At 34.9% G+C, this 17,733-nt stretch overlaps 2 protein-coding genes across 3 annotated transcripts in view; one reads left to right on the top strand and one right to left on the bottom strand.

Moving 5' to 3' along the window:
* Positions 1-411: 411 nt before the first annotated feature.
* LOC128177892 (uncharacterized) lies at positions 412-1,233 on the top strand. The gene is made up of 2 exons (XM_052844796.1): positions 412-564; positions 720-1,233. The coding sequence occupies exons 1-2, from the start codon at positions 559-561 to the stop codon at positions 1,065-1,067; spliced, it is 354 nt and encodes a 117-aa protein (XP_052700756.1). The 5' UTR covers positions 412-558; the 3' UTR covers positions 1,068-1,233.
* Positions 1,234-7,454: 6,221 nt separating this feature from the next.
* Positions 7,455-17,733, bottom strand: part of LOC128175795 (uncharacterized) — a 65,574-nt gene continuing 55,295 nt past the window's right edge. For both annotated transcript variants that reach the window (XM_052841639.1, XM_052841638.1), the window contains exons 57-65: positions 17,574-17,676; positions 17,146-17,328; positions 13,922-14,098; positions 13,455-13,605; positions 13,084-13,199; positions 11,340-11,516; positions 9,152-9,252; positions 8,368-8,582; positions 7,455-8,165 (exon numbers count right to left, since the gene is read on the bottom strand). In XM_052841639.1, coding sequence (XP_052697599.1) covers positions 7,840-8,165; positions 8,368-8,582; positions 9,152-9,252; positions 11,340-11,516; positions 13,084-13,199; positions 13,455-13,605; positions 13,922-14,098; positions 17,146-17,328; positions 17,574-17,676 — 1,549 coding nt within the window. In that variant the 3' untranslated portion in view covers positions 7,455-7,839. The remainder of the gene's footprint in view (positions 8,166-8,367; positions 8,583-9,151; positions 9,253-11,339; positions 11,517-13,083; positions 13,200-13,454; positions 13,606-13,921; positions 14,099-17,145; positions 17,329-17,573; positions 17,677-17,733) is intronic.

Genomic DNA, 17,733 nt, shown 5'->3' with positions numbered 1-17,733 from the left:
TTTTTTGGATCAAGATATTTTGAAGTGTACCTTAGAAAATGAATAGCTTGTGAAACACCAACAAATTCGTACTACACGTATTCACAATTACACTTTATTTATTGACAAGTGTGCAAATATTTCAAACTGAGTGACCCTAATTAAACATTTTCTTTATTCACCACGGTCTTCAATAAATGAAAACATGGAAAACATCTGTTGACGGTAGGTCTACACAACAAGTGCAGGGATCTTATGGTGGTGAGGAAACAAACCTCTTTTGTTGATTATGAGGAAATAACACATAATAATTCTTCAATTTTTTAAATCAGATTTTGTATGAGGTGTTGAGGTCCGTCTCTTGATTGCCCAGGTAAGAGTGTATTGACAAATGAGAGTCGATGACTCGCTTTGGTGTAACTTCACACACCAATCAACCAATGAGCAGGTGCTTGGCGCAGAGGCACGTCGGCAGAGGTGTCAAAGGTTTCCGGCATCGCCATCATTTGAATTGATAATTACAGAATCTGCATAGTGACAATTACTGTCTCTTTATTACTATCACTCTGATCAAACAACATGGAGGTAAGACATTCTTTATTTATTTTCAAGAATTAGAGATAAACATTTTTGACATTTCATAAACAGAATTCGAAACAATTTAGTTGTATTCATCTTCCATAATCCGTGAATTATTAGCATGAAACAAATTTCTTATGGTCCTTTGTACCTTATTTCAGAAAGTCCTTGCAGCCTCGGTGATTTTGTTTGTTATGACGCAGGTGTACTGCGAAATATTGTTGTCTGACAAAGTTTACGTCGATGGTGTGCTGGTAGCCGAGAAAAAAGTGCCACCGATCCGTAAGAGGAACTTCCAGCGTGTCTGGGTGGACGAAGCGGTCAGCGTAATGTCAATGGGGGACGTTCCCAAACCACTGTACGTAGGAAATGCTGTCGTTGTGCAGTCGCATGACTACAAAAATGGCGCTTTCTTCCCTATCGGCCCGAAGAAGACTTATAAGGCTTTTTATTACCGAAACCAGCCCCCAATTCCACGATCCGTCATGGCAAAGGCCGGAATGATTTAAACATCCCCCTGTTGTTACATTAATATTTTGTTTCCGGTATTTTGGATTATATTTTTATATAAATCTGTATTTTTCTTGATTTCTTATATTTCCTTTACAATGAAATTGTTACACCGAGAAATCTTATTTACTATTCATTGAAAGTATAAAGAAATTGTGCATGACAGTCATTTGGTGATTAATTGATGTCGTTTCAACTCTTCATTAACTAATCTAATATGTGTACGCTACTAAATTAATTAATTTTCTTGGTTTATAGTGAGTACTCTTGGAAACAACGACGGACTGTTAGTGTTTAAGTTGATTTATCATAATCATTCAATCAATTGATCAATCTATTCTGTTTTCTCAAGATGTATATAAAATTTACTGCTGATATTATATATATATATATATATATATATATATATATATATATATATATATATATATATATATATATATATATATATATAAAAAGTTAAATCAATCAAGAAAATCACGGAAATAGAGATGCCAAAAAATATTAATGCGATATTCAATTGTAGTTGGGTTATGCCATTTTCTATCATATGATAGTTAAAACGTGCATGTTTTTAAGTCTCAAAATGCTGGAATTGTAGATGGGAAAATGAGTAGCTGAACAAGCGAGCAGATAGATCAATCTTTCAGTGTCGCGACCAGCAGTCGTGTTAGCCATTTTTTAGTTAGTTTATGTTTTTTTAATAATTGTTTTTCTCCACAAAATGTCATTGTACTCCGAAGAATTGCCATCGTACATGTATTTAAATGTACGTAAAATACCTTTCACGTTAAACTGCATCGATGTACTCTGGTTAATTAAATTCTGGTTTTAATTCTATTAATAGGCCATTTTGAATTCCTTGCTTAAACAGTGAAATCAACCCGGCTCCTCTATTTCACTAACCCAAACGACCCCAGCAATTTTATGAATCTCAAACCAACATCACATTCCTTGAGTCGTCAAGCATTTTGTTGTACTTTCGTTAGACATACTCGGTTTATATTTTTTGTACAGTTTAGTTTGGTGTCGACACGTTCAGTTTGAATAAAGTTTCCGTTTTCAAAAGTAAACCCAATGGCTTTGCATCTAATTAATGAAGATTTACACGACATTGTCTAAAATAATACAAAACCACATATGGAACTCAATTAATTAACCACTATATTAATTACTTAAGATCTTATTGAAATTTTTTAATGTCGCCACTGATCCTCCCTGTAATAACATCGGATACACCTTGTGTTGAAGATGTCAGGAAGGAATCCACTGGCTTTTCTTGTGTTTTGTCATTTAAAAAAATGTCAAACTCTGTCTTAACACGTCTGTTTAAACAATAGACTTGTAGTCCGGTATCCCTCTAGGCCATTTCACCACTAGATTTTCATGTGTTTTCTTTAATTAAACAAGATTAATGACGCTTTTTTAATTAAGCGGAAAGAGACCAAAAGGTTTATTTTGTAGAAACAGTAACTGGCGCGAAACCACAACACAACACACCTTTCATTTTCAATAGAACATGTCTCAATCTGTATCACTAGATCATTTGAATTTATTCCGTGAATGGAGGGTCCAGGTCCATTTTTGTTGTGGTACAACATGTATGTATGTAAGATTACATGAAAGCATTGTACCACCCAACAATATGATATATATATTGTAAAAGGAAGAAATACCCCCGATACTTTGTTTGATTTGATGATATGGTATTCATAAAGACGTCATTATTATGATAAGTGTCCAGAAACCCAATTGTTTGTCTGTTGTGTGCTTTTAAATGTACGTTTGTACTTATGATACATCTTCTAGGTGTTTGAAAATCAATATAAATATTTTCTAAATATAAATCCCCACCATTATCTATTCTCTTTTAGGTGTTAAACAAAACTACCGAATTAAATGACGTCAAGGAAAGTGACATAGATACATGTACATTGGTTTTACGACTCTGTTATGTTATCCATTACTATCCATCTTCTTCCTACTAAACATTAGAACATGGTAAATTGGTACAACTTGGATTAAAACCCAGTATGAGGGAGCAAGAAGGAATGCATGGTTCAATTTAGAGTTAGGTAGTTGTAGGGCCTATAGAAATACTCTTTTCGTTCAAGTTTTCGTTTATCGTCAATTTACGAATCAAATATACACTTCACTGTAGATTTAGCCTGTGAAAAACTCAGATTGAGCTCGAGGAGCATAATGTGAAAAAGAAAATAATCGAATTAAATATTGCTGAAACCATGCCGTTTCCAGGAAAACATCATAGTAGATAGTGCCCCTCCCTTGGATTAGATAGTCTTCCAGTTCAAATTCCGGATTTTTATGTCATATTTTTGCTTAAAATAGTAGAAAAAATTGAGCCCCGGTTGGCACAATTACGTTTAATACAATGTAACGTTATAATATCTAAAACAATTGACAGTAGGTCTCACCCAAATTTACCGATATTAAAACAACAATTCGAGCCCATAGCTTTAGTACTTCTTAAGATTTATATTTTCCAGTGGATTTTTTTTATTATTGCTCATACAATAAAGGAAAAATAATGTAAATACAAATAAGAAATCGTTATTTGACTTTTTTGGGGGGGAGTTGTCACTAAAGTCGGTACGTGATCGAATCTCACATACTAGTAAAGTCCTTTATTAAATTTGATCACGTGCCCGAATGCAATGATCGCCGAATAAAAGTCAAAGAGTGATTCCTTAATATGTTAGATAATTTCAAAGAAAACAATGTCTCGCAAGACCTTATAACCTTCAATGTTTCCCTTTGAGGCATCGTGTATGTACGTTAAGTAATGTTTGAGATGCTGCATCTGACCATGCAGAGATTTCAAATAACATCAATCACGCGCATCCAAGATGTACGCTAAATTCACAAAATTAAGCTAATCATAGTTTCACAGTCGATAAACCAGTAGGTTTAACGGTTGTAAACTATAGTTTACGGACAAAGACGATAATCTACATTTCACGTCTGAAACCATACTTAACGAAATCGTCATGTATAATTAACACTGGAAAGAACCATTTGCGATTGCAAAACATAGTTTATCTGATAAATATAGTTTTACAATTGTGAAACTATGATTAACAGCTCTTAACTATAATTAACGAATGTAAATTATAGTTTACAGATGTTATGTATTTTTCAGCAAAATCTATCGTTAACGTTATTTGCCGACAGACTTAGATTATCATTCGTAAACCACAGTTTACAAACGTTAAATATGGTTTTGCAGATAAAAACTATAGTTAGCGAATCTTTAACTATGGTTTGCGGTTCGTAAACTATAGTTAACAGTCGATAAACCTAATTTATCAAATGTGAACCTCACTCAGATCATTTTTGTGAATTCATCGTGCCATACCTATGTTTTAAAAAGTGTAAAACTACAATTACAACCGTTTATAATTGCAAAACATAGTTTATCTGATAAGTGTGAAACTATGATTAACAAATCTTTACTTTAATTAACGGTTGTAAATCATAGTTTCCAGAAGTTAATCTAAATGTTTATCAGCAAAATCTATCGTTAATAAACTATTGTTTACAACAGTTAAGTATAGTTTCACAGATGAAAACTATAATAAACTATCCTTTAAGTATGGCTTGCGGTTCGCACACTATAGTTAACAGCCGATAAACCTAATTAATTAACCTTGAAACTATGTTTAGCTTATTTACGTAATTTGGCGTGCCACAAAGACGAACCATGGTATCAGGCACATGATGTAGGTATTGACATAATATCGATCGTTTTCTTTTCGCAGTGTAGAAAACAAAATTAACATTATCGTATAAAATATTTAAAATTTATGAAACAAGTCTCATATTATTATTGACGATTTAATAAACCTAATGACGATATTCATCAGAATCTTTTTTTTATTGATTAAATACAACGTAAAATGAACGATGATATGTCATACACTGTACATGTGAATATCGATACCGTTTTTTATTCTCGCTTCAAATAATTGAAACTGATGTTCGATCAAATTAATTTAAGATGCACACATTGACAATGTAAAGCTACATATCAATTATTAAATCGATGTCACCTACTCCATAAAAATTACGACCATTTAAAAATATTGACACATCTTATTACTCTTTACTTCATAATGCTTACATGTACAAGATGTTGGGGTCGTTTTGGTTACACTATCAACAATACCGTATGTTTATTCCAAGTCTTTAATGATGGATGTGGATAATATATCTACATCCTCTCTCTGACAGAATGAACATGGACTTAATTGGATGTTATTGTGAAATGTTAGAAGTAAAGCTAATATTCTAGCGGACAGAAATGGTTCAGGTTCGATGCACCAAAGTGTGGTGTGCATTCCAATTAAAAAGTGTTTCGGTGCAAAATACCACAAAATTCCTTTTATTTATTGGAATCCTTGCTTACAGTTGACTGATAATCACAATACGAATAAGACATTGGCTATGTTACGGTTTATTATGATATTATTATCAATGGCACTACTTCCGCTGTGCATAACATAGAAATTATCTGCTACAATGAACTACATGTTTGCTATGGTACAAGTATTGAAAGTTTTTATTTTCATTTGAGAGATAAGCTATAATTACCTATTTCATACACAGATTTAGAATAATACCTACAATGGATCTGGTACTATTTAAGTAAGAGGAAACAAATAAGGGGACGTTTTCAGCATCATATAGAGTGAACAGCAACTATTATAACAAAGTCAAAGGGATGAATTCATTATGAAAATTATAGTAGCATCATAGCTACATAATCAAAGTGGATTTAGCTTTACCTGCGGTTGTTCACAAAATACAGAAATAAATCTTTGTTCAGAGATAATGTATATAAATGTATACCCTTTGAAAAGTTTACAACTAGACTTTAGAGCAAATGTAAATGCTTCATAAAGAATCACTTCTTCATACAGTTGTAACAATAATGAATTTTGGACGGCTTTAGAAGAAATAAATAAAGCTTAAATAAAACAAAAGTATACAAAATGGACAGAATTTAGTAATGAGTATACTAGCTAAAATATTTCAAAAATATAAATTAGAAAATTCTACAAGTATATACATGTATTCATGAAATGTTTATTAACAAGATTGTTAGCCTTCTTGTAATGTGTGACTAGTTCAACTAAATACTACAAGTAGTATCGTAAGAAGAAATGGGACACTTAAAAAAGATACTGTTAGGGATGATAAAATTATATGGATTTCAAAACATTCAATATATCAATAAAATGCACTGTATATTGAATTTTAACAGAGTTTACTTTGACATACAATCAACAAAATGATCATAAACAAACTGAGCAAAACCACTAAAAGGGACCGTACAAAATATCGAGGTATTTCCCAAAAAGGAGGTGTCCCATTCTTCCTCTGTATAAAACCTCTCTAAATGAGGAGTGCTGTTCATGTAATATCTACATAAATAACATATAAAATCATGCATAAATAATAAGAACAGATAATAGATGATGGACATTGTGGGAAAAGACCCCAGGTTAATAACTCTACAAGCCAGTAAATAATTATATCACAGTTTCATATCATAGAAGATATTTCAAATTGATGACAAGATTAAACAGTAAACTGCACATCAAGCACCTCATAAACTTAAGAAATATCATTTTTAAAGAAAACAAAATAAGACACCCCAAAATAAAATTTTTAAACATCAATAAAGGTATGAAAAAATGTGGAAAATGATAATCAACAAAGTAACAATTTTAAACAAATACGCAAAACTTAGCATCTTCTGTGCTGACAGAAAATAAAGTACTGAAAGCCGGGCTCTTTTGGTGTGTCTTTATGCATATTGTGTAGTAAAGACTGAAAATTTCCCTCTCTCTCTCTCTCTCTCTCTCTCTCTCTCTCTCTCTCTCTCTCTCTCTCTCTCTCTCTCATGCTTTTAATGTCGGCAAAGCATCAGAGAGCGACCAAATTTTTTAAGCGGCTATAAACAAAAAATAAGTCTGTCTAGTAGAAGTTAAAAAGTTCAACAGTTGCTGCCTTGAATTTTGCAACACGCATTATATATTCAATCCCCGTTCCTTCATCGTGCAGCAAAGTAGTTCATGGAAATTCATGCGCATTGTATGTGTCCAAAATGCATAGTAATGTTTTAAAAACACGTGATTAATAAGAAAACTAAAAAAGATAGACAATTCATTCGAAATTTAAAAAAAAGAAACAAAATGCCAACACTTTTGACAAAACGTGGCTCTTTGGGTAACTATTTGGTATAGCGGAAGCTTTAACTTGACGCTGTTTGGTTTTTTGTTTATTTGTGCTATTTATAGTAACATTGGCGATTGGCCTGCCTATAGCCAGGACTCTGCTTTCAGCAGAGCCCGGCTAAAAATCTTACAAATATGGTCCAATTTCACACATTTAACTGATAAAGAGAGTATGTCCAAACAAAAAAGATTGGTTCTAAAACATCAAAAAAGAAATTTAAAGGAAATTGCAAAAAATGTGGATCTACTGCTCTTCTTTCAAACATACCCATAATTCTACAACCTCAAGTGTATTAGATTTTCTTTCCCTTCCCATATTGCATCCAGATGCATTTTGTGTACACAATACCATACATTAATGTAAACATATGCTACATGTGAGCAAGATAACCACCAGTCATATTGTATCTTTTGATTAAGAAATAATTTATATCACAGATAGAACTTCCCTGATATATATTTTCCAAATGGTTGTGTAAACCTAACTGTCTGGTACAATGCACCCTGGTCCCTACATAACAGAGCAGGCTTGACTGGTGGGTCTTTTCAGTTTGGGGGTGGACTGCCCCGATGTGGGGGGTGAGGTGATTGACCTTGGGGGTGACACTAGTGAGGTGGTGGCATGTCGTTGTATGGCGGCCTCTGACTTCTGCACCTCCTGCTTTTTGACCGCTGACCCATGACGTAAGACCGTCCGCTTCTCCTGTCCTTTCACCTGACTTGGAGCCAGACCCTTTTTCAGGTCGGCCATTATTTGTTGTTGGATGTCACTGTTATAATTCTCTGTGTCTTCTTTTGCAAAACTAGCCTGCAGCATTGCCTTATCCACTAGTTCCTCTGCAGAATAAATTTTTCTCAGATTTAATTTATCAAGATTATTTAGGTTCTTTTTTATTAAGCAAAGCAAAAAAACTTTGAATGAAAACTTAATTTATAATAGCTAGAATACAGACTCAAAATATGATCAAAATATGACTCAATGATGATATTACTACAAAAATCTAAATTACAATCATTAACCTCTAGTTTGAAAACTTACGATTGAAATTCTTCTTGACTTTCTCAGCGGAATTGAATTTTTTGGCTAGTTTTTCTGCATTAATTTCACGCAGCCATTTAGCAATGAACTCTGGTTGCTCTGTGCTGGCAGCCTTCTTCTGCAAGGACACTGCATCCTTGGCCAGCACTGTGACCTTCATTTCCTTGGCATGCTCATCACACAGCCATATCACCTTCCCGCTGGACAGACGACACCTGTAGAACACAAAAGATGATGGATGGATAGGAGACGTGTCAAACAAAAACAGATACTGCCACTGCTGGACTTTGAACCCTAATCCTCAAACTTGCAAATCAAGCTTTCTACTAATCAAATTAAAGTGTTGCCTTTTAGCCAGGAATAGCAGGATTAATGCCACATAACTTACTCTGCCACAGTGCCTAGCTATTTACAAGCAGTGTTCAGCTTTAAGTACCATACATGTACATGATGGAGAAATAAAAGTAATAGAATTCAAATACAAGTGAAAAGAATACACATATATATATATATGAATGTACAATGTTGCTTCTGTATAGAGGAGATAACTTCAACTGGGATATTTGACATATATGTATGGCTATTCATTCATTTCAAAGTTATTACATTTATAAAAGTAACTTTTTGAGGTATTACTTAGCTTTTGATGGAATGCAGAAACTGTGAGCGTTTTAATCACTGCACTGACAATAAACTTTTTTTAAGGAAAATTTTATTGCACTTTCAGGTTTGTAAAAGGTGAACACAGTGACTTTTCAGTAAACATGTTATTAAACAATCTTACCGAGATAATTGTCCATACAACTTTTGGGAGTCCATCTCCATCACTAGGTATCGCAGGTCGTGGTACTCCTTCATAAAGTCGGGCAACACCGCCTCCGCCGACTTTACAAATCATCAAAAATCATTCAGTTTTAAATCATTAATTATAGCCATTCACATACCAGTGGAGGTTTAGTTTGTGAGTTTCATTTGACAGACCAAACTTTCAAGAGTTTAGCAAGATTTTATATTTCAAAAGATATTAACCAACTTCCAGATAACATTTCATTTATTATTCACTATAGCTAAGCTAAGTACACCATCTTTGTAAGACAGCCTTTATACACATGTATCTGGGCAGTATTGGAAACTATAATCTACATAATATTTGAATCAATTGAATGATGCAATAAAAATGACGCAAAATTTTGGAACTGATGTATCTTATTCATCAGGCGGACCCATATTTCAGAAACAATATTTCTACACAATACATAACAACATTCAACAGCTCAATCATCAACAAGATATCTGTGAGCCAATGCTCACTAGTGATACCCCCGCTCTGATGTGAATATGCAAAATAAGCAAAGTCGACATTTAACAGAAAGCTGGCATCCAATTGGTACAGAAATATATCCCACAATATGGCATGCCTAAACAAATAGTGTGTTAAAATTTCAAGCATCTGCGATAAATAGCTGCTGAGAAATCTTTGACGGAAAATTTGTTTGAAAATTTTGGCTAAAATAAACAAAGTACTCATTTAACAGGAAGATGACGTCCGATTGGTACAGAAATATATCCCACAATATGGCATGCCTTAAAAAACACTGTGTAAAAATTTCAAGCATCTCCGATAAATAGCTGCTGAGAAATCTTTGACGAAAATTTGTATGAAAATTTTGGCTAAAATAAACAAAGTACTCATTTAACAGGAAGATGACGTCCGATTGGTACAAAAATAAATCCCATGATATAGCATGCCTTAAAAGTCACTGTGTAAAAATTTCAAGCATCTCCGATAAATAGCTGCTGAGAAATCTTTGACGAAAATTTGTTTGAAAATTTTGGCTGAAAATAAACAAAGTCGTCATTTAACAGGAAGTTGACACCCGATTGGTACAGAAATATATCCCACAATATGGCATGCCTATACAAATATTGTGTAAAAATTTCAAGCATCTGCGATAAATAGTTGCTGGGAAATCTTTGCAAAAAATTGTTTGAAAATTTGGTTAAAAAATAAGCAAAGTCGTCATTTAACAGGAAATTGACGTCCGATTGATACAAAAATAAATCCCACAATATGGCATGCCTAAACAAATACTGTGTTAAAATTTCAAGCATTTGCAATAAATAGTTGCTGAGAATTCTTTGACGGAAAATTGTTTGAAAATTTTGGCAAAAAATAAACAAAGTCGTCATTTAACAGGAAGTTGACGTCTGATTGGTACAAAAATACATCCCACAATATGGCATGCCTAAACAAATAGTGTGTTAAAATTTCAAGCATCTGCAATAAATAGTTGCTGAGAATTCTTTGACGGAAAATTGTTTGAAAAGTTTTGCTAAAAATAAACAAAGTCGTCATTTAACAGGAAGTTGGCGTCTGATTGGTACAAAAATATATCCCACAATATGGCATGCCTATACAAATACTGTGTAAAAATTTCAAGCATCTGCGATAAACAGTTGCTGAGAAATCTTTGACGAAAATTTGTTTGAAAATTTTGGTTAAAAAATAAGCAAAGTCGTCATTTAACAGGAAGTTGACGTCCGATTGGTACAAAAATACATCCCACAATATGGCATGCCTTAACAAACACTGTGTTAAAATTTCAAGCGTCTGCGATAAATAGTTGCTGAGAAATCTTTGACGAAAATTTGTTTGAAAATTTTGGTTAAAAAATAAGCAAAGTCGTCATTTAACAGGAAGTTGACGTCCGATTGGTACAAAAATATATCCAACGATATGGCATGCCTTAACAAACACTGTGTTAAAATTTCAAGCATCTCCGATAAATAGTTGCTGAGATAAATGCGACAGAAATTTTTGTTACAGACGGACAGACAGACAGACAGACAGACACACAAGGGTAAAACAGTATACCCCCTCTCTTTTGGAGCGGGGGTATAAAAAGAACCTGAATTTCAAAGACAATATACACACACAAGAGGTAACAACATTAAGCGAGACATGGACCCACCTCAAACAGCCACTTCATATAGTTCTGTCCATCCTCGTCCGTCAGACAGTTCAAAATGAAGTTCTTGCTGTGCTTCATGATGGCGGTGATGCGTGACAGATAGGGGGCATGTTTTGTCAGGTCCTCTCTCCCAAAGTCCTCAGGCAGCATCATGGGTTCCGTCACACTGTGCCATCCCTGGAAATAAAAAACAGCAATGCTTAAGTCACTTTGCCAAATATTGATTCAGCATTATCTGATTAAAATCAGATCCTTGATCCGCTCCTTGTTCTTTCTATTGTCTCTACATGATGATCTGAAGAAACTCCTCTTGAGGTCAACTCCTGGTGAACAATGATTTAAGAATATTCATGAGTTATTTTAGCCTGCAGAGCAAGTGTTAGAAAGGATATTTTTGGGTTACAAACAAAATGAAGTCGTATGACAAAGCATTGGCACATTCTCTCGAATCTTTTGGTATCAGCAAGCTTAAGAGATGGAGCATAAATTGAAATTAAAACGTCCTCAAGAAATCCAAAGGTTGTATTGGCATAACTTCTAAAACACATTACTGAGGAATGAAACTGACGATGCCATTGGTCAAAACAAAGTTCACCAGGAGGTGACCTCAACTGGGCGTTTCTTTAGATCCTTTTGTAGCAAAAGTAAAATAAGAAGGTGCGAATCAAGGATCTGATTTTAATCAGATTGGATTCAGCTTTGCATAAATGTATACAAAGCACTGCTTAAGATACTACAAGTATGTAAAACCTAAATACAATTTAAACTTAGCAATACTAATGTCACTATGTTAAACTCTTGATAAAAAAACTACTACACATGAAAATCTGGTTTGTTTGCTCATATTTTACCCAAAGTACCTCTGTCACAATGCTAAACTTTTTTCTTCAAGATTTATCATAGAAAAATCTGGTTTTGTTAGCACATTTTTTTTGCCAGTATATGCAGAAGATAATCAAAGTACTGAAGAACTGACGGGAGTTGATTTTATCGATTATTATATATTTTAGAATCAACGATACGTTATTTTGCATGGCAAGTAGTTTCTTATATGTATTTGAATAACACACATTTTTACAATATGAATACTCGGACTTTTCCAAAAAGAATTTCGAGAAACCCCATATATGAATGATCATGTCGTGTAATATTAAAGATACTATTAATTCCATCAAGGTACGTATCAGTCATCGAAATATATCTGAAAAATTGTATGGATCCAAGCAATATTGAACTCTAGTTTCGTTCAACCAGATGCTCAGCTGTCTCCGTTAATTTCCGACAACCAAGAGAGATTCTCTGCTTGTCAAAGATTTACAGAAACCACCCATCGTCTGGTTGAACGAGACTATAGTAAACTCTAGCGAAGGAATACATACTACAACAAAAAAATATCTAGTAAATTGTTCCTACCATTTAAAATCCGACTATTTAAAAGGTATTTATAAATAAGTTTCCTTGAAAACAGTGCTTCAGAATTCATTGCAGCGAATTTATCGATTATATCCGAGAACTAAGTCTTGTCAGCGGTGATGCTTTCTGCTTAGGTCCAAACACTGTTTCACTTTCGGTTTGCCAGAGTAACTGCATAGGAGAGTTGATTAAAATCAACTCCCAAAAATGAATGTAATAAACTAATACTACACATGCTCTATTAAGATTCTCTGCAGTATAATAAAATGAAAAGAATATGATCAACATGTTCTACTAGCTAGTACTGGTTAACAATATAAAATGTACAAACCTTGTCACATTCACACAGGATGTGGATACAGAATCTGCGGGATGTATATCCCGAGTTCATGACCTCCATTTCTCCTTTCTCTATCTGGTTTTCTTCTTTATCATCAAGTTTTTCCTCTGAAATTTACAACAACAAATAAAAATCCCTTTCTGTATAAGCTGATGATCAAGGCATTTTATTTTCACTTTATAAAGTAGTTTTAGTTGGCCATTCATTGCAGATATATTGTAAGTTGTTATCCAAGTTACTTGGAGAATTGATTAAACCATATTCTTTTATGTTTTATATAAAGAAGTTCCAATATTGCCCCTTCATGAAATTTAATATTTTTCCTCATTTTAAGATTTAAATTCAGCAGAACCGCTATGTACCTATTGACATGGATTTATCAAATGATTGAGGGTTTTCTTCTATAGGTACAATGTCAGCCACGAAGAGTCGAGGGTAGGGAGCCACCTCCTGACTGGAGGCGTAGTTTCTTATCTGTCTCAAAAACTTTCTCTGAGCCAACTCATACAGCTCCTACAAGTAATTAAAATTGTTATAATTTCTCACCACATGCACTACATCTAAGTGCATGTTTCACAATTTTGATAATGTAAATTTTGCATCATGTCAAATATAGAATAGCGAGCACCAATTTTTTGCTATGATTTCATGTAGCTCAAAACTGTCTGAAAAATAAGAGCTAGATTTTAAAATCCGTGAGAACTGCTTAATTCTCAAGATCTTACACGGAAATTAAATCCTTGCATTTAAAAATAAATTTACAGTACTGAGATTCAACAAGAAAGCAGCTATACATTAGCTCTACAGAACAGAAGTTCAAACAAATGACCTTGAACTGATTTGCCCTCTCCTTGTCCGATGTCCCCTCCTTGGTGTCTGTCTTTTCATTCTTGACCTGTTTACTAGATTCTAGAGCCTCTTCCACAAGCTGCAGTAGTTTGGTGAACGCCTCCTCACTCTCTAACTGAAAACTCACCACTGGGCTGTTCATTGTCAACATGGCGACCTAAAAAGTTCAGCAGGAAAATCAGTCCCAATCCACTTTTTAATGCACGAATGTGTCTAAAATTAAAAACAAGTTATTGACATCTCTTGGTTGTATATAATTTTGTCATAAAATTCTACTTTTGATTTACAATACTCGAGCATTCATTATTCAATATAGGAGACCCCAAAAAGAGAAATTTACCAATCATATGCCCACGGGTCAGGAGGCTCACACAATTAATTGTTCCCAAGTGGATTATTCTAATTTTTTTATAAAACCCCGTCCACTGTATTCCCATTGTATTTGCATTATTCATTATATAATGTGTTTTTGGGGGGAACATTACCCCCAAAATTGGATATCTATAGCATCATCAAAATATCCCAATGTCATTCCAATGTCAAACTTTGTACCCATCCCTTGTCCCAATTTTTAAGAAAGAGAGTAGGCCTATGTTTTGAACATTCAGACAGTTTATAATCTTCACTATGACAAGAAGCTTTCCAAGAAAATAGTTCTTCTCAATTAAGATGAAAAGATAATTTACAATTCTTCACATTGTCCCTTAATTCTTCCATAATGAATCAATGTTCCTGTTAAAAATCTAACATTAATCATTTGACTTTGGTTTTACAATGATTAATCATGTAAAATTTATTGAAATGAAGCACCTTTTGATCTACTGCACATGCTTTGCACTGCATTAACTCTGAAAATATCTTTAGCAGAACCTTTAGTAATATCATACAATCTTGTATGGCCTCCAAGATATATGAAGATAATAGTACAGGCGGGGATTTGAGCATTATTGTAAACTAATACTGCAAGATACCAGTTTTGTACAGTTATTTCTATTTTACATGCAAAACATTCAGAATATCCTACCTTTATTTACTCTGCCTTTATTTACATTTTAATAATATAACGTGTATAGTCTGCCCCAAGTTATTTATGCTGCACATTTTTACGATATTTAATAAAAATACACATACCTGTGAGAGAAGTGCAATTGAAATCAATGAAAGAGAAAATTTCAAAGCATACATGTTAACCTCAAGTGATGAAAAATAGGTAGATTTTGAACTGAAAAGCGGTAGCATCGCACACGGCCTTCTTTCATCAACTCATAAATTCATTCATAAATTTCAAATAATATAACATAAAGTACACTACCTCCCTCTGCCTCCTCATACATTTTAGTTACATAACATGTAGGACCCTACCTCACTCTGCCTCCTCTTACATTTTAGTTACATAACATGTAGGACCCTACCTCCCTCTGCCTCCTCCTACATTTTAGTTACATAACATGTAGGACCCTACCTCCCTCTGCCTCCTCCTACATTTTAGCTACATAACATGTACAACCCTACCTCACTCTGCCTCCTCCTACATTTTAGTTACATAACATGAAGGACCCCACCTCCCTCTTCCTACTCTAACATTTTAGTTACATAACATGTAGGACCCACCTCACTCTGCCTCCTCCTACATTTTAGTTACATAACATGTACAACCCTACCTCACTCTGCCTACTCTAACATTTTAGTTACATAACATGTAGGACCCTACCTCCCTCTGCCTCCTCCTACATTTTAGCTACATAACATGTACAACCCTACCTCACTCTGCCTCCTCCTACATTTTAGTTACATAGCATGAAGGACCCCACTTCCCTCTGCCTACTCTAACATTTTAGTTACATAACATGTAGGACCCTACCTCCCTCTGCCTCCTCCTACATTTTAGCTACATAACATGTACAACCCTACCTCACTCTGCCTACTCTAACATATTAGTTACATAACATGTAGGACCCTACCTCACTCTGCCTCCTCTTACATTTTAGTTACATAACATGTAGGACCCTACCTCACTCTGCCTCCTCTTACATTTTAGTTACATAACATGTAGGACCCTACCTCCCTCTGCCTCCTCCTACATTTTAGCTACATAACATGTACAACCCTACCTCACTCTGCCTCCTCCTACATTTTAGTTAAATAACATGAAGGACCCCAACTCCCTCTGCCTACTCTAACATTTTAGTTACATAACATGTAGGACCATCCTCACTCTGCCTCCTCCTACATTTTAGTTACATAACATGTAGGACCCACCTCACTCTGCCTCCTTCTACATTTTAGTTGCATAACATGTAGGACCCACCTCACTTTGCCTCCTCCTACATTCTAGCTACATAACATGTACAACCCTACCTCACTCTGCCTCCTCCTACATTTTAGTTACATAACATGAAGGACCCCACCTCCCTCTTCCTACTCTAACATTTTAGTTACATAACATGTAGGACCCACCTCACTCTGCCTCCTCCTACATTTCAGTTACATAACATGTACAACCCTACCTCACTCTGCCTACTCTAACATTTTAGTTACATAACATGTAGGACCCTACCTCCCTCTGCCTCCTCCTACATTTTAGCTACATAACATGTACAACCCTACCTCACTCTGCCTCCTCCTACATTTTAGTTACATAACATGAAGGACTCCACTTCCCTCTGCCTACTCTAACATTTTAGTTACATAACATGTAGGACCCTACCTCCCTCTGCCTCCTCCTACATTTTAGCTACATAACATGTACAACCCTACCTCACTCTGCCTACTCTAACATTTCAGTTACATAACATGTAGGACCCTACCTCACTCTGCCTCCTCTTACATTTTAGTTACATAACATGTAGGACCCTACCTCACTCTGCCTCCTCTTACATTTTAGTTACATAACATGTAGGACCCTACCTCCCTCTGCCTCCTCCTACACTTTAGCTACATAACATGTACAACCCTACCTCACTCTGCCTCCTCCTACATTTTAGTTACATAACATGAAGGACCCCATATCCCTCTGCCTACTCTAACATTTTAGTTACATAACATGTAGGACCCACCTCACTCTGCCTCCTCCTACATTTTAGTTACATAACATGTAGGACCCACCTCACTCTGCCTCCTTCTACATTTTAGTTGCATAACATGTAGGACCCACCTCACTCTGCCTCCTGTTACATTTTAGTTACATAATATGCAAGACCCTACCTCACTCCGCCTCCACTTGTGCCCAGTTCCCACCACACAGATGACCAGGGGGAGGTTGAGAACTGTGCAGGCGTAGCGGAACTCTTTACAGCAGCTGGGCGATTCCACGTAGTCATCAGACACACATGCCACCACCACTTTACACTCCAGTAAGCCCCGCGCAATCTCATCAAACAGCCCATTCTGTGGTAATACAGCATAAATCAGAGCCACAATCATTACTTGTTTGCAGTATTGCAGAGATTATGGGTTGACTATCTAATCTTTCCTTATTCAAAGACAAACATTGTTACATTGTGACTTTTAACCCACAAGCAACAGCTTGGAAATTTTTAACTTCAGTTTCCATTTTTCTACAAATTTGTTTGAAATATTTGCTGAATATTTTAAATGACATCAAAATACTAGTCTACAATAAACAGCCTTACCATTCCTATTCTTTCTACATCAATCCAGCACCCGATGGAATTCTTCTCTAAAAACGACTTAATTTCTCTGGGATCTCCAAACCCAAGTGATGTTGCACTAGGTCTAGTGAAGGAAAAAACTCGATGTTAATCAAATATCCCCACCTGTACCTAATAAATG

This window comes from Crassostrea angulata, chromosome 3 (genome assembly GCF_025612915.1).
Source record: "Crassostrea angulata isolate pt1a10 chromosome 3, ASM2561291v2, whole genome shotgun sequence".
Taxonomy (NCBI): Eukaryota; Metazoa; Mollusca; class Bivalvia; order Ostreida; family Ostreidae; genus Magallana; species Magallana angulata.
This window is presented reverse-complemented; position numbering and strand designations above follow the sequence as displayed.